Source organism: Schizosaccharomyces osmophilus, chromosome 2 (genome assembly GCF_027921745.1).
Source record: "Schizosaccharomyces osmophilus chromosome 2, complete sequence".
NCBI lineage: Eukaryota > Fungi > Ascomycota > Schizosaccharomycetes > Schizosaccharomycetales > Schizosaccharomycetaceae > Schizosaccharomyces > Schizosaccharomyces osmophilus.
Genome location: NC_079239.1, coordinates 1,876,821 through 1,893,648, shown reverse-complemented (window position 1 = coordinate 1,893,648; position 16,828 = coordinate 1,876,821). Strand labels below are relative to the sequence as shown.

At 39.6% G+C, this 16,828-nt stretch overlaps 7 protein-coding genes across 7 annotated transcripts; 4 read left to right on the top strand and 3 right to left on the bottom strand.

Moving 5' to 3' along the window:
- Window positions 1-176: 176 nt before the first annotated feature.
- SOMG_03359 (uncharacterized protein) lies at window positions 177-929 on the top strand (the record flags this gene model as incomplete). Its single annotated transcript, XM_056182149.1, has 1 exon — window positions 177-929. The coding sequence occupies one exon, from the start codon at window positions 177-179 to the stop codon at window positions 927-929; it is 753 nt and encodes a 250-aa protein (XP_056037966.1).
- Window positions 930-1,377: 448 nt separating this feature from the next.
- On the bottom strand, window positions 1,378-5,328 carry SOMG_03358 (5-oxoprolinase (ATP-hydrolizing); the record flags this gene model as incomplete). Its single annotated transcript, XM_056182148.1, has 1 exon — window positions 1,378-5,328. The coding sequence occupies one exon, from the start codon at window positions 5,326-5,328 to the stop codon at window positions 1,378-1,380; it is 3,951 nt and encodes a 1,316-aa protein (XP_056037965.1).
- A 1,089-nt stretch (window positions 5,329-6,417) lies between these two features.
- On the bottom strand, window positions 6,418-7,359 carry rpl702 (60S ribosomal protein L7b involved in cytoplasmic translation; the record flags this gene model as incomplete). The annotated part of the gene is made up of 2 exons (XM_056182147.1): window positions 6,418-7,044; window positions 7,234-7,359. 2 exons carry the CDS (start codon window positions 7,357-7,359, stop codon window positions 6,418-6,420), a joined length of 753 nt encoding a protein of 250 aa, XP_056038017.1.
- Window positions 7,360-7,651: 292 nt separating this feature from the next.
- pol1 (DNA polymerase alpha catalytic subunit) lies at window positions 7,652-11,973 on the top strand (the record flags this gene model as incomplete). Its single annotated transcript, XM_056182146.1, has 2 exons — window positions 7,652-7,952; window positions 8,054-11,973. 2 exons carry the CDS (start codon window positions 7,652-7,654, stop codon window positions 11,971-11,973), a joined length of 4,221 nt encoding a protein of 1,406 aa, XP_056038534.1.
- Window positions 11,974-12,352: 379 nt separating this feature from the next.
- On the top strand, window positions 12,353-12,772 carry rps1401 (40S ribosomal protein S14; the record flags this gene model as incomplete). The annotated part of the gene is made up of 1 exon (XM_056182145.1): window positions 12,353-12,772. The coding sequence occupies one exon, from the start codon at window positions 12,353-12,355 to the stop codon at window positions 12,770-12,772; it is 420 nt and encodes a 139-aa protein (XP_056037831.1).
- Window positions 12,773-12,969: 197 nt separating this feature from the next.
- Window positions 12,970-14,048, bottom strand: aar2 (U5 snRNP-associated protein Aar2; the record flags this gene model as incomplete). Its single annotated transcript, XM_056182144.1, has 2 exons — window positions 12,970-13,274; window positions 13,322-14,048. 2 exons carry the CDS (start codon window positions 14,046-14,048, stop codon window positions 12,970-12,972), a joined length of 1,032 nt encoding a protein of 343 aa, XP_056038532.1.
- A 218-nt stretch (window positions 14,049-14,266) lies between these two features.
- Window positions 14,267-16,825, top strand: pkl1 (kinesin-14 family minus-end directed microtubule motor Pkl1; the record flags this gene model as incomplete). The annotated part of the gene is made up of 4 exons (XM_056182143.1): window positions 14,267-14,278; window positions 14,325-14,904; window positions 14,952-16,588; window positions 16,643-16,825. 4 exons carry the CDS (start codon window positions 14,267-14,269, stop codon window positions 16,823-16,825), a joined length of 2,412 nt encoding a protein of 803 aa, XP_056038604.1.
- Between the last annotated feature and the right edge of the window lie 3 nt (window positions 16,826-16,828).

Here is a 16,828-nt window from a genome sequence, read left to right as displayed (position 1 = left end):
AGTCCCTCTCGATTTGGAAGTGAAACGCACTTTTTATTGGAAACTGCAATCTTTACTACGGCTTGACCCCTTGGAATTGAAGACAGTGCGAATTGTACGGTCTCTTCGTTTGTCTTATTCCAACGCCTAACCATAGGACTTTTTCAAAACGTCTTCCCTTCTTTGATTTTGTTCTTATGTCTCAACCTTCCTTTCCCATTGACCATGATCTCCGTCAAGAGCTCATGGAGCATTTGGTCAATGTTCTGCATCAACGCTGTAAACAAATCCCTGCATCACAACTGTATGTTTTAGCTTTCAGTTTTGATCGATTCGCCCAAATCAAGTCAATCACACTACAAATGTACATTCAGCACTACCAAGAAAAATTTAAAAGCTATCATTCCGCTCTCCCACATATGGCTCTATCGTATGGGTGCTCTTCATTTCCCCAAAATGCCTCCTACCAATCCTTCAATTCTCCAATAACAGACTCTTTTGCTACCAGTCGATCTATATCCACCCCTCCACCTTCTTCTTCTTCTTCTTCTTCTTCATGTACCCCAAATAACCTCGACATTCGGTCCCCTTCATCTTTCACAGAAACCCAGTCCAAACCTGGTCCCTTCGTCTCCCACCCTCTTTCGTTTTCTTCCTCTTTTCAAGACTCATCGTCGGACTTTGGTTTCATGAATCCCTCCTTACAGGCACATACTTCGTTTTTCCCTACGCATTTGTCGAATCCTCATCCTCCCGAGTCTTTTCACGATGAGAATAGCGGGTATTTCTACAAAAATGAGGTCTGCAATGTCCCTTTCAATTCAAATGACAAAGATCATCACCTTTTCTTTCTCAACGACAATGACCTGACCTTTCCTAGCGAGTCCGTCTATCCCTCTTCAGCTTTTCTGCAAAACGAAGATTTAGGCTCCTTTTTCCCCACTCCTTGAACCTGTTCCCCATCTGTTGATAGTCCTCTATTCTTTCGGTCCTTTTTCTCGACTACTGCTTCAACATCTTGTTTTCTATTACGTTGTCATGTCGTTCGTTCTCTTGTTGTTTTTGTTTTATGTTTACTCCCTTTACCAATCAATGCTTTGTTCATGAATCGCTTATTTCACATACCTAATTTTGCTTTGATGCCCTCTTTTGTGTTTTGTTTTACATGTTCTCTAATGATAGTTCGAGCCTTTTCTGCCCTTTCTACCTGTAAAAACTAGGTTTATATAAATTGTTTGTTATAATCTCATACATTTCATTTTCTCGTATACATATGATAATCGTGATTTATGCTAACTCTTGTAACCGTCCAATTCAGTTTATGAGTGCATGAACAGAGCAAAATCTTCTATTCTTCTTTTCTTGCTATTTAAATCAGCTTTTCTAGGAAAAGCTAAGTTAATTCGTGTGCTGTATATAGTGTCGCTGAGATAGACTTCCGTTCGCCCGAAAAGCAGAAGTATCCACAACTTTTGCCAGTTCCGTATTTTCAATCCTGTCTCTCGCTGGGCCATATCCTCCACCGCCAGGTGTATGGATTTCAATGTGATCTCCAGCGGCTATGTGGCACGTGTTCCTTCCGCCCAAGTTGATTCTTCGTACTTTGTAATTTCCTTCTTCATCCGTCGAACATTTGACCCATATATTCTTTCCGCATTTCGCATCTTCACCTCCTTTCATACCATAAGGATGATATGCGCGTCGCTCAGACAAGATTGACAATGTAACTGGAATGCGGAACTCAATATCGCGAATGACACCGTCACCTCCTCTGTATTTTCCTGCACCTCCAGAATTTTTGCGGATGTTAAAGTTTTTAAGGATAACAGGATACCTGCGCTCAAAGACTTCCAGATCAGTAATTCTAGTATTGGTCATATGGGTGTGAACACCGGAAGTACCATCCATTCCGTCACATGCACCAGAGCCACCACAAATAGTTTCATAGTATCCAAATCCTGGAGTAATTTCTCCAGTCTCATGATTTCTACCGCCCATGCCGAATGTCAAGTTATTTGTATCTCCTTGGCTAGCGGCACAAGCCTGGAAAGCCTTCAATATTGTATCTGTAATCCGTTGAGAGGTAAGGACATTACCACCGACAACGGCTGCCGTTTCAGAAGGCTTAAGGAAACAATCGTCAGGAATTCGTACCTTAATAGGTAACAAGCAACCTTGGTTCAAGGGAATATTTTCAGATACTAATACTCGTAAACAATATATGATAGCACTATAAGTAACTGCCTCAGGAGCATTTGTATTTCCGTAAACCTCTTCAGTTGTGCCATCAAAATCGAAGGTAGCATCTCCTGTTTTACCGTCTATCGTAATCCGTAAAGAAATTCGAGAACCATCATCCATAAAGTCTTCAGCATGAAGGTCCTGTCCGAATGTTTTCCGTACGCCAATTAAAAGCTTACGTACAGAACTTTCGGCATTATTTTGAATGGCCTTCATGTAACGTAAGACAGAATTTTTACCATACTCTTTAATTAGATTGGTGATGAGATTAATTCCTTTCTGATTCGAAGCTACTTGGGCTTTCAAATCATTCAAATTATCGCGTAGGCAACGTGTACCAGATCCACCTTCCACCTTTCCAGGCTCATGGTAAAGCAATTCAATCATTTTTTCTTCTTGGAAAATGCCATTGATAACCAATTTTTCGCTCTTAATACTAGCGCCTTCTTCTGAAAGTTCCTTACTTGTAGAAGGCATACTACCAGGCAAAATACCACCAATGTCGGCATGATGAGCCCGAGAAGCAACATAGAAAATAATTTCTCCATCCTCAAAATAAGGGGTTATAGTAGTAATATCTGGTAAATGAGTGCCACCAAAGCTGGGATGATTAGTGACCAAGACATCACCAGGATTTAATAATCCTTTGTTTACCATTGCTTGCTTACGGACACAAGTGGACATGGATCCCAAATGGACTGGCATATGTGGTGCATTTGCAACTAAATCTCCGTTAGCATCAAACAAAGCACAAGAGTAGTCAAGTCTTTCTTTCACGTTTGTCGAAACACTCGTCTTTTGAAGAGCACGACCCATTTGTTCAGCGACAGCCATGAAGCGGGAACCTAATACGGAAAGATAAACAGGGTCGATGGCTTCCGTCTTAGCGAGTGAATCATCAGAAACAGATCCTTTCGATACAATATCTATTACTACATGAGAATTAAGGATGCGAGCAAGGGATCCTGGAGGAATCACAATAGTCTGCGTCTTGTCTACGATAATCGATGGTCCTGCAGTTTTGACACCACTTGGCAAGTTTCCCAGTAAGAAGATAGGGCAATCCATACGCTTTCCATCAAAGAACACCTTTTTAGTACCAGATGACACGGATCCTGTAACTTTGGTGAATTTCATATCTTTTAGTTGAGCATCAACACTGGGTTCCTTATGCTCAAAGCTTTTACCAGAAGCTCGAACACGAATATCATCAATGATGATATCTTTATCAAATAGAAATCCAAACTCTTGCTGGTGTCTTTCTAGAAAAGCTTGTTTAAAATCCCAAGATTCAGTAGGCTTGCTTATCATTAATGGACTATCTGTTCCTTGGTAACGAAGATTCAAGAAGAGTTCATAGGAGATATGCTCATTAGAAAATCCTTGCTCATTCAGACTTTTCTGTGCGCTTTCCATAATTCGTCCAAAACGCTCCTGAATTTCCGGAATTATGAGAGAAGTCAGAGAAAAGGAAGCTGGTTCTTGAGCCTCAGAGACAACGTCAGCCAAAGCCATTCCATATGCTGAGAGAATGGAACTGTATTTATGTACAAGGACTTGAGAAATACCTAAGGACTGAGCAATAGCAACACAATGCTGGCCACCAGCGCCGCCAAAGGATGTCAAGCGGTGAATTGAAATATCATGTCCTTTGGCTTCAGTTAGTGCACGGATAGGACGAGCCATCGTTTCGTTTGCAATTTTGATAAATCCATAGGCAACTTCATCAGCGCTCATTCTTTGAGATTCTGAGATGTTAGAATTAATTTCTTCAGTTAATTCTTCAAATTTTGTACGAGTAGCCTCGACATCAAGAGGTTGATCTTCAGTAGGACCAAAAATTTTGGGGAAGTATTCTGGAAGGAGCCTTCCTAAAAGTAAGTTAGCGTCTGTTACAGTCAGATAGCCACCCTTTCTATAGCAAACAGGACCAGGATGTGCGCCAGCACTCTCTGGACCGACTACAAATAATCCGTTTTTCCAAAACAATCTAGAGCCACCACCGGCAGCAACTGTGTTAATATCTAATTGAGGAGATTGAATAGTAACGCCGGCCGTAGTGGTTTCAAAGACATGTTCATATGCACCACCGTAACGAGATACATCAGTAGAAGTACCACCCATATCAAATCCGATGACTGGGATGGTTGTGTCCTCATCATATGAAGTAAGAGCAAATCCGACGACACCGCCAGCGGGGCCGGATAATATAGCTCGAAGACCGGAAAATTTGTTTACATCGGCGAGACCACCATCGCTTTGCATAAACTCACAACGAACACCTTTTTGGTGGTTCTGAGTTTTAAGCCCGTGCAAGAAACCTGATTGAAACCCCGATAAGTAACGACGGACTACTGGTGACAGGTATGCATCTGCAGTTGCAGACGTAGCTCGAGGAACATATTTAATCATAGGCATGAGTTCTCCAGACAAGCTTATATTAGAAAAACCATATTCTTTCGCTAGTTTGCCTACAGTAATCTCATGGTCGGGATAAGTGAAACTATGTGCCAAACAAACGGCAATGCTGGTGAACCCTTCGTCTCTTAATTTCTGCAAATCTTTCCTTACTGAGTCTTCATCAAGCTTCTTCAAAATACGGACGGCTTCTCCAGACCGGCCAAGCACCAGAGTTGGATCTGTACCATCGACTTTTGTTTTGTAGCCAGTCGGGTCTTCCACGAAATCTTCTAAAGTAACTCGTTCATCAATTTCAACAACCTTTGAATATAAGACCTCCGGTCTACGAATAGCCAAATCAAAAATATTGGGGCGAGACTGATTACCAATAACAAGACCATCCTTAAAACCTTTAGTAGTGATGAAGGCACATCGTTCTCCTTTACGTTCCAGCAAAGCATTCGTAGCAACCGTAGTACCACAGCGAAGGTGACTAATGCAACTAGTGTCTAACTTTTCATTCCTAGGAATACGTTTACCGTGATAAATTTCCAAAACACGTCTCACAGCTTCGATGGAAGCATCATTATAATTATTGGGGTCTTCAGAGAGTAATTTAGTAACAATTGGTTCCCGCGAATCGTCTGTTACAGTCGCAATTACATCCGTGAACGTGCCACCGCGGTCAATATGAATTTTTAAACTCATTTGGAATATTATTCAACCAAAACGGCAATTAAAAGATTAACAAAAAGATGACAGCAACAAGAAATTATTGGAGAATTAACCAAACAGTTTCCAAATGATATGTTTACAGTGTAAACTATGTTAGTATTTATAGATGGTGAAGCAAACAAGATAATGAAGGAGCATCTCTGATGTTCATTCCATGATGTTAGATAACGGAGGAGCCGTTAGTAGAGCTCCCTATGCGGAAGGGTTTTTTCATCAAAAAACTCATCTATGGATTCATATCATGTTAAACAAGAAACAATTTAAACGCTGAAAATTGTTGATTTGTATATAGTTGCAAAGTTAAAGGCTCCAATTTCGAACTACTTGTTCTCAGTTGACGAAAATGACCTGCTTTTTTTTTTGGTTCTTTTGCTGTCTCTTTGACTTGTTGTACAAAGAACAAAAAAAAAAAAAAAAAAAAAAAAAAAATTACTGTAATTTACAAATGAAAACCGATTTAAACAAATGCATCATTATTTACAGCAGGTTTTTAATGTCACTTCGTTTCCAAACATGTAACCCAATGCGTGACATGTTACTTGCTTGCCAAAATTTTTTCCTAGCTGAGAAATACTAGTGAAACATCGTCACTGATTTGAAGTATTCAGTACTGCGGAAATAGCCCTGGGGGAACTTATACCCCTTCTTAAGTCCAATTTTCGTAGGATTTCAGATAAATCTAGTAGAGACTATTTGCCAATATCTTTATGTCTAATAATTCTCGTCATGGAGTGTTTGATTGACACATTTAGTTCGAGATGGTTTCCTTACAGACTTCTATGAAACTGGTGGTTGTAGTAATAAATACTGCCGATTACTTTTTCTTGAACGGTAGCATCTAACTGATTCTAAAACCTCGAACGGCAATTACTTCGTTTCACGACAGTTGACAATAGCTCAGACAATATATCTAAATGAAGTAATTATTGAAACAAAACCACACTATAATTGAACAAACTACTGACCACTTTAACCAAGCGGTTATTCCTTTTTTATTATAAATTACAGTCTTTTAATAACCCTATAGAAGCAGTGCCCATTAACAACTTAAAAACCAATATTTTAAACCATTTGCTTCAATAAGCCGTTAATGTGTTCATCACGTTTACCAGCATCACCGCCCTCAATGAAGTGGGTGAACTTGCGTTCTCTGAAACCACCCAAAGGAGAGGAGAGCTTGAAAGGCCAGATGAAGTTGGCAGCTTGCTTGAAGTTGGGACCAACAGTGTAAATTTCATGAATCAAGTCTTCAACAGACAAGATTGAGTACTTGCCCAAGTTGGCTTCAATCATGGAGTTGTCGGCAAGAGAAATACGTTGCTTATTGATCTTTCCGAATCCGCGCTTGTAGATCAAGTCACGGACAGCTTTACGGTTGGGAACACCATAAGTGACATAAGGTTCAACAACTTGGAGCATTTCCTTGGTAGCCTTGTTAAACTTTACGAAAACACCATTGTTGATTTGCAAGAGACGCAAGAGCTGCATAATCTTACGGGCCTTGGGGGGAATGTTGTTGATACCACGGATACGGACAACGAAGATCAATTTAGGCTCTTCAGCAACATAGAAGTTGCCCTCGGCACGAGCCTTACGAGCGAGATCTATTTGCTCACGCTCAGCAGCACGATATTCAGTTTCATAAGCTTCAGCACGCTTAGCAATAAGTTCACGCTTCTTTTGAGCAGCCTATTATGGTCAGCATACTGAATCCGCAATGATGAATATTATACAGCGATGTCATGGACCGCTAAACTTATGAAAGAGACAACTAATGATGAAACATGTCGCACTGCTCAAATGGCGCAACATATCATTTTTTATCACATATGACAAAGCTTCCAAGCATCTATTCTAACTATATTTGCGTATACTTACGGATTTCTTCTCAGCAGCAGCAGCAACGCGCTGTTCACGAGCTTGCTCCTGAGTCTTAGTCTTCTTACGAAGAGACTCAGGTACAAAAATAGAGGCTACAGAAGGGACGGTCGAGGAGGCAACCATTGTCGGCAAGGTGGAATTTGGCACTTGTTTGTTTTCGTACTACATACAAACCGTGACTGTTTTCAAAAGCCCTACCCTACATACCGAGGAAGACAATTAGACCTACCTTAAGAAGCTTTAACGCTAGAGAACGATAAATAGGTACAATATAGACGCGACCTTATTGTTTACATCCAGGAGCATATCTCGGCGCGTTCAATCATTCAAAAATAAAGAACCAAGGGCAGACGCTGACACCGTAAAAATTTACTATTGGAAACTCTTAATCATTTAGGTCGTAAAAGGGAAGATCATGCGAAAAAGAAATGCGGCAGTAAAACCGACCTCGAAATTTGCTGAACTTCGTGCCTTACGTGAAGCTGGAAAAACTAGAGCTACCGTTTATGAGGACAAAGAGGAAGATGATTTATATGATAAAGTCTCAGAAGAAGAATACTTGAAGGTTGTTCGACAGCGTTTAGATCAAGATGACTTTGTAGTAGACGATAACGGAGCTGGATACGTTGACAATGGTTATGATGAATGGGACCGAGGTTACAGTGACGATGAAGAGGAAACTGAAGAAACAGGGTCGAAGAAGCCAAGGAAGAAAAGTAAGTTGCCATATACCGGATTCCGATGCCCCATTTAGCATGGAATTATTGTCCTTTGTATAAATCTAATTTACGAATTGAGTGTACTAACGTATGAAAAGAAACCAAGCATGCTTTAGCAGACAACAACAGTCAGCCTATTAGCTCATTTTTCAAAGCCAAGCCCATTCAGCCAAGCAATCATAGTCTGAAGCATCAATCCAATAATGATGATGATTTTATGGCTCAAATTTTGGGTTCAGTCGATCAGGATCTCACGGATGCGCCGTCTACCAAAAGTAAGCTTTCGAAGGGTAAAGCACAAGCGACTGTAGGCGTCGCTAAAACAGCGTCTACAAACCTTTTTTCAAACCTAGATGTTATGCAAACGCCATCACCATCGACAACGGAAAATGAATCTTTTCGTTCTTTAACAGCTCATCAGTCTCAAACTGCTGAAGATGCACCAGTTCCAAGTTCTTTAGTTCTTGCTGATGATAAAGAAAACTTTAGTGACGATCTCGATCTGGAACCAGTGCTTCCAGAAAAACCAGAAGATTCCAACCAGATGGAAGAAGACGAAGTTTCGGTTCCAGATGAAAGCGCAGCCCCTATTTTGAATAATCCAATAAAGGAACCGATTCTTCCAGCTATATCTAACCTTCCATCTTCGTTTGCACCACCCTTGTCGTCCGAGTTAGACACTTCAGCTTTTACAGAACTTAACTCTCACCTACACAATTTGGAAGTCCTTGATCCTCCGGCTGTCAACAAAAGCCATTGCATCTCTCCCAGTGATGTCGTAGAAGATGATGGGTCTTTGAATTTTTTTTGGTTGGACTATACGGAAATATATGGTAGCCTCTGTCTTTTTGGAAAGGTTTATGATAAAAAGTCCAAGAGCTTCGTCTCTACATTCCTTAAAGTTGATGGTATTATGCGTTCTTTATTCTTTTTACCTGCTGCCTCAAATGGACAATCTTTATCTTCTTCGGACCAGCAGAAAAAAGTATATGATGAAGTCTCAGGATTTCTTTCCAAATTAGGTGTAAAGGAATGGAAATCCAAAGTTAGCAAGTATAAGTATGCGTTCGAGTTAGATGATATTCCAAAGGAAACTGATTATTTAGAAGTCCTATATTCCTATTCTTACCCTCAATTTCCTTCTGATCTAAAAGGCAATACCTTTTCTCATGTATTTGGTACAAATACTTCGTTGTTTGAACAGTTTGTCCTCACTCGAAGAGTTATGGGACCTTGTTGGTTAAAGATTCAAAACCCAAATTTTGATTCTGTACGCAATGCTAGCTGGTGCCGTGTTGAAGTCGGCTGTTCTTCTGCTCATGGAATTTCAGTAACAAATGAGTCCAAATTACCTCAAACGCCTCCTCTAACTGTGATGAGTCTGGCTTTTCGCACTCTTATAAATTCCGCATCAAACAAACAGGAAATGGTTATGATTAGTGCTAGAGTTTACGAAAATGTTCATATTGATCGGGGGCTTTCAGCTAATGATATGCCATCTTTTACATTTACCATTATTCGTCCTCTAAAACAGATTTTTCCTAACGGTTTTGAAAGTATCACGCGCAACCATAAACCTCCGATTTATTGTGAAAGGTCTGAGATTTCTTTATTAAATTCATTCTTAAATAAGGTACAGGATTACGATCCAGATGTTTATGTTAGTCATGACTTCGAAACTATGTACTCAGTCCTACTTTCAAGGTTGAAAGACCGTAAAATTCATAACTGGCATAGCATTGGGCGTCTTCGTCGAGGTGATTGGCCACGCTCTTATAACAGGAGTAGTCTACAATTTGTGGAAAGACAAATAGCATGCGGAAGATTAATCAGTGATCTTTCCAATGACTTTGGAAGATCTATGATTAAAGTCCAATCTTGGAGCTTATCCGAGATCGTTCAAAAAGAACTCAACATTAAAAGACAGGATATCAATCAAGAAAAGGCTTTGCAGTCGTGGACCGATACAGCTCGTGGATTGCTTGATTATGTTACGCATTGTGAAATTGACACTTACTTTATCGCTGCTGTTGGTTTCCAGGTGCAAATGTTGCAACTATCAAAAAATCTGACTAATATAGCCGGTAACTCATGGGCTAGGACTTTGGCTGGTACCCGAGCCGAAAGAAACGAATTCATTCTTTTGCACGAGTTTAAGAAAAATGGTTATATTGTTCCGGATAAACAGTATAATACCAAACGGAACGTTGACATCCTTGACTTGGAAGATTCGGAGTTTCAAGAAGAAACACCTGGAAAGAAAAAAGATAAATATAAAGGTGGTTTGGTTTTTGAGCCTCAGAAAGGGCTATATGATACGTGTATACTAGTTATGGATTTTAACAGTTTGTACCCTAGTATTATTCAGGAGTACAACATCTGCTTTACTACTGTGCAACGTTCTTCTTCTACTAAAGATGGTGAAGACCAAATTCCCGATGTTCCTACTGCTTCAAGTGAACAGGGAATCTTCCCTCGTCTAATCGCAAATTTGGTTGATCGCCGTAGATTAATTAAAGGCCTGTTAAAAGACAAAACGGCCACTCCAACTCAGCTATTACAATGGGATATTCAACAGCAAGCCCTTAAGCTGACGGCGAATTCAATGTATGGATGTTTAGGTTACACTAAATCTCGTTTCTATGCTAGACCTCTAGCTGTTCTAATTACTTATAAAGGAAGGGAAGCTTTAATGAACACAAAGGAACTTGCTGACGCTATGGGATTACAAGTTATTTACGGTGATACAGATTCTGTCATGCTCAATACGAACGTTACAGATAAGCAGCAAGCTCTTATAATCGGTAATGAATTCAAGGAAAAGGTGAATGAAAGGTACAGGAAGTTAGAAATCGACGTTGACAATGTCTACCAGCGTATGTTACTACATGCTAAGAAAAAATACGCAGCTTTACAAGTTGATGATCAAGGAAATTCGGTTTTGGATGTTAAAGGTCTTGATATGAAGCGTCGAGAGTATTGTATGCTTGCGAAAGAAGCTAGTAAGTACTGCTTAGATCAGATTTTATCTGGTGAGCTTTCAGAGACAGTCGTCAGCAACATACACATCTATCTTTCTGAATTCGCTGATCAAATGAAGAGTGGGAAATTTACAGCCAACAAATTTATTATCTTTAATCGTCTCGGCAAAAACCCTGAAGATTATCCAAATGGTAAAACGATGCCGTTTGTACAGGTAGCGTTAAAAAAGAAAGCTAGAGGAGAAAATGCGCGCGTTGGCGATGTAATCCCTTTTATTATTACAGGCTCAGACTCAGAAGGGCATCCTGCTGATCGTGCTTACAGTCCCCAAGATGTTATGAATCCAAGTAACAATTTGATTGTAGATTATAATTATTATCTGACACATCAAATTCTTCCTCCAGTTGAAAGAGTTATCGCCCCGATAGAAGGCACCAACCGCGCCCGTTTGGCTGAATGTTTAGGATTGGATCCTAAAAAGTACTATACCTATGAAGCATCAGAGTCATCAGCTTTTGAGAGATACGAAAGCACTTTATCGGATGACCAAAGGTTTACGAATGTTTCACCTATGGTTTTGAGATGTCCGAGTTGTTTTGCAATCTCGTTTACGATGCCTAATGTTAAATCAATCCAAGAAACGTTATTTGTAAATACAGTCGAATGTGATTGCGGCTTTGAATATCCCACGTTTATGATCGTTCTGCAATTTACTACCCAAATTCGGTATTTTATAAACCTTTATTATGAAGGTGTTTTAGTATGTGATGACTCTTCGTGTGGAAATCGAACTAGACAGATGAACGTCTACGGGAAACGGTGTTGCAATGGCAATTGCCGGGGAAATATGGCTTTTGAGTATAATGATAAGATGCTTTACAATCAAATCAAGTTTATTCTGAAAGCTGTACAAAATACAAACGGCGCAACACGCAACGGCATTCTGCGATGCAATGCTCTGAGCAACAGTCTATCTAAGTTCATGAACAATAATGCTCGTGAATTTGTGGATATGGCAAGCATTTTTTCTTCTTGAACAAGTGATAATTAATGAAGTTTCATAATACCCCTGTTTTTGTTTTCCTACCATCATTTATTTTTGATTACCTTCGTTTCAGTCCATATGGCAGTCTTGTTTTAATTTACAATTATACTAGAATATAACTGAGAAATACATATTTAATGAATTCATTTATAAGTTAAAACCCAAGTGCCTTTCAAAGTTCAAACGACTGCATAAGTCAGTATTCTTACTACATTAATATTAAGCGAATTCGCTTATACCCTTTAAGATTTGTACTGCAGTTAACCCTACCCTATACTTTTGTGACTGTTGCTAGTGTACTTGTTGAGGAAACGCAGACAGATAAACCTGCGGAGTGCCTAACAGATCTTGAAACGGCAACAACAGAAAAATGGCTACTAACGTTGGGCCTCAAGTTCGCTCTGGTGAGCTCGTGTTTGGTGTTGCACATATCTATGCTTCTTTCAATGATACCTTCGTCCATATCACCGATTTGACCGGTAAGGAAACTATTACCCGTGTCACCGGTGGTATGAAGGTCAAGACTGATCGTGACGAGTCTTCTCCTTACGCTGCTATGTTAGCCGCTCAAGACGCTGCTGTCAAGTGTAAGGAAGTTGGTGTTACCGCTCTTCACATCAAGATTCGTGCTACCGGTGGTACTGCTACTAAGACTCCTGGTCCCGGTGCTCAAGCCGCTTTGCGTGCTTTAGCCCGTGCCGGTATGCGCATTGGTCGTATTGAGGATGTTACTCCCATCCCTACCGACTCTACCCGCAGAAAGGGTGGTCGTCGTGGTCGCAGACTGTGAGCACTTTCGTCCCTTGTTTGTCATACTATTTGTTTGGCTGGTTTGGACAAAGTCCTCGACGTCTATTTGGTTTTCTTTTATAGAAACATAACAAGAAACTTCATTTGATATTAATAGACTAAGCCGTAAGAATAAAGTAAAGTAAATCGAAAATAAGAAAGTAGCAGAACACAATGAATAGAAATCTCATATCAAATTTAATTACTATCATTATCAAAATCATCTATCACATATTGCCCAAATTCATGTACTTCCTGGTCGTAATCAATAGCAGCATTAGGATCATCTGTAGTAGCGTCTTCTGGAAATTCCTGTATGTTGACTATGTTCGAAACAGCATTCACCAGATTTTCTAAAGCCTCGTTGACTTGGAGCGAAAAGCTGTTGTCTGACTTGCGTTCCAATAGGTTTTCCAGTAAGGACTGCATAAAATTTTTCTCAAAAAGAGCTGAAGTTTCTATGTCACGATCATGCAGTTTCTCGATTTGCACTTGAAACAAGCCTATATAGTTTTTATTAGCAGGGCTCTTTTGGCATAGAAATACATACCAAGAAAAGTAGAGTAATACTCTGGCTCTGTTTCAGCCAATGTATAAGACTGCAATAGCATCTCCAAAAAGTTTTTCCAATGCAATAATGCTGCGTAATGAGAAAAAAAAGCGTATGCAAGGTAGGCAAATGAGTACTCAGCTAGCGCCGAATCAAGCTCACCGTGCCAAGCAAATTGTACAAGTCGTTGATACATAAAACTTTTGTCAATAGCTTGCAAAGACCTTTCGGAGCCTACGGAAGTCGGAGACCAGCTTTTTCTAACATCAAATTTCGTGAATTGTAATATAGTATCTTTCTCTGAAGGCTGAAAAAGCTGCGATTCATTCAGCTTCAAATCTGTGTTTGCATAAGTAGAAGTATCCATTGTAAAAATTGATATCTCGCTTTGAAATATCCTTTGCAAATGCTTTTCCTGGATGAATCTCACCAAGTAATCCCAATTATCAACGCAGGTATAATTGTAAAACTTGTCATCATAGACACAGTCGATCTCCTCAAGCAATGCATTCTCTGACAACGTATCGTATGTAAGTGTATAAGCACAAGGTTTCGAAATGTAAAAGAACGCCCCAGATACTAAGCCCACACCATTGGAAGGTGTCCAGGTTATAAGATGAAGTCCAACGCGGAAATTCTTTACTCCGTTCAGACGGTTTGAAGGGTAAAAGCACCCATCAATGCCAATGTAATATGAATCTGGCCAATTCACAAATTCAATACTCATGTGCTCAAACCAAGAGAATCTAGCATGTGTCCCACCCTTCCTTGGTGGTGAGCTTTAACGAACTAAAAAGAAGTACCCTAAAAATCATTCAAACTATCTTCACTGCAACTCTTTAAACCATAGGAGAACTTTGAGAAAACAACAGTAAGGAAAGAGTGAAAGGAAGCAAAAGAAATTGGCAGGTCTGTTTTCCCTTTTCTTTCGTTTGAATCCATGAAATGGTAATTGAGGTAATGAATTCTCCTTTCTTGAAAACTCCTAGCTAACTTTCTTAAGAATGCAGCCGCTTTTTCATCGAGTGCTTATTTAAGGAAACGAAAGCAGGCTGGGAGGGAAGTCGTTGATGGGACCGAAGATGCAAATCATCTTAGAAGGAAACAATTGAAACCTTTATCTTTGCAAGAACACAATCCAACATCACACACAGACTCGGGAATCAAGAAATTGAACGGTGCTAGTCAGCTCAGAAAGACGAATCCAATTGTTAAAGACGAAAGGAAGTCGAAACAGCCATCTGATGATAAAGTGGAATGGCTAGAAAAAATACGGATGATGCTGGAGTCTCACAAAGCATTAACTGGTAACAACGGCCATAATCCCTTGGAAGCCTCTAGGACTATTCGAAAAATAAATCAGATCAAGGAGAATACTGCTACTGTAGTAGAGGTATCTAGAGAGTCATTCATGAATACTTCGTCTTTGCTTGATAAGGATCAAGTTCATGATTTAGAGTCTGCTTATTGGAACTTGAAAGAAAGATATTCTGAAGCAACATATTCCCTAGCTGAGAAAGATAAAAGCCATCAATCAGAATTACAGTTACTCCTAGAAAGCTTGGAAAGAGATAAAGGCTTATGTACGTTCACAACTAGTTGAAAAGAAATCTGCTGACCATTTTTTTAGTAAACACGCTTACAGCTCAAATTTCAGAAAAAGATGATGTTTATGAGTCACGAATCAAAACCCTTCGTGGATTGTTAAACGACAAGGATGTCCAATTGGCAAAACTTCAAGGAGAGCTTGGAAATATAAAGCATCATGAAGGAAAGGGCCGAAAAAAATTGGAGCGCGAGCTGCAGCAGCAAATTGTTAGTGTGCGTGAACAAATTGTGAACATTATTGCGGAATACAAGCATTCGTTTGAGGAAATGCAGAAAGGTTTCTCCATAAGGATCTTTGATTTAAAAAAGGCATACCAGGCACAGCTTCAAGAAAACGTGGTTTACTTTGAGAAGAGGAAAGAAGAGGCGCGATTACAAGAAAATAGTAGCAAAGGATACTATGAATCTCTGCTTTCTGAGAAAAATACCGAATTTAACCGGTATCAGCAAATGATGGAAGCGAAGATTTCCACTAAACAAAGAGAACTAGATGAAATTCAAGTAGAATTGGACCGAACGAGCAAACAGTTATCCGAAAAAAAGAAAGAACATTTGATGGCTCTAGATGAAGCCGACAAGCTCAACATGCTTTTGAAAGAAAACCAACAGATGGTAAACGACAAAGGTCATACTTCTTCCGAATTCGAGTATAAAGTGTACGAACTAACAAAATCGAATGAATCATTATCTAGAAAACTTTTTGCTGAGGAGTCTCTTCGACGGCAACTACACAACACCATTCAAGAATTAAAAGGAAATATTCGTGTCTTTTGTAGAATCCGGCCCTTCTTACCTCGCGAACGAAAAAAATCGGAAGAGATTGAGTCAGTCTTTCATTACCCAGATAGTCATTCTTTAGAGCCTCGGGAATTATTACTTAAAGGACCTACTGTAGAGTCGTCTCTTGGTCATGTACATGATAAAAACTATTTTTTTTCTTTTGACCGAGTATTTTCTCCAGAAGCTACGAATGAATCTGTATTTCAAGAAATCACTCATCTAGTCCAAAGTGCTATTGATGGGTATAATGTGAGTATCTTTGCTTATGGGCAAACTGGATCCGGAAAGTCCTATACCATGTTGTCGAATGATGGTATGGTAACTCGAGCTGTAAAGCAGATCTTTGAGTACATCGAGCTACTTAAGGAAAAGGGGTGGAACTATAAGCTACAAGGGCAATTTTTAGAGATTTATAATGAAAAGATTTATGACTTATTGGACAAAAATGGCTTGATGCAACAACAAAAGCATGACATTCATCATGATGAAAGAGAGCGACGCACAACTGTGGATAATGTAAGAGTGATAGATTTTGAGGATGAAGATATGGTCTACAAGATGTTGGGAAAAGCAGCGGAAAACCGTTTTATCGCTGCTACGAAAGCTAACGAACGTTCCTCACGGTCTCACACTGTCTTTACGCTATACATTGATGGATGGAATGAAAGCATGAATCAGGTTTGCCGAGGAACGCTAAATTTAGTTGATTTGGCTGGATCCGAGCGTTTAAGTTTTAGCCAAGCAGAAGGAGAACGTTTACGAGAAACCCAAGCTATAAATAAAAGTTTGAGTTGTTTGGGAGATGTTATTCATGCACTTGGAGTTGCAGCTTATGTTTCTGGTAAAGGAAAAAACCATATACCTTATAGAAATTCCAAGGTAGGTGTAATGATTTCGCGTATGATGAAATGATAGATACTAACTATATGATAGCTTACTTATTTATTGCGATATGCTTTAGGAGAAAATGCAAAAACACTTATGTTTGTCAATGTTTCGCCGCTAAAGTCTCAGATAATGGATACCCTGAATAGTTTACGGTTTGCAAAGAAGGTAAATGATACGAGGTTAGGACCCATGATGAAGAATCGTGAGTCGATGTCATTTGGTACATAATGT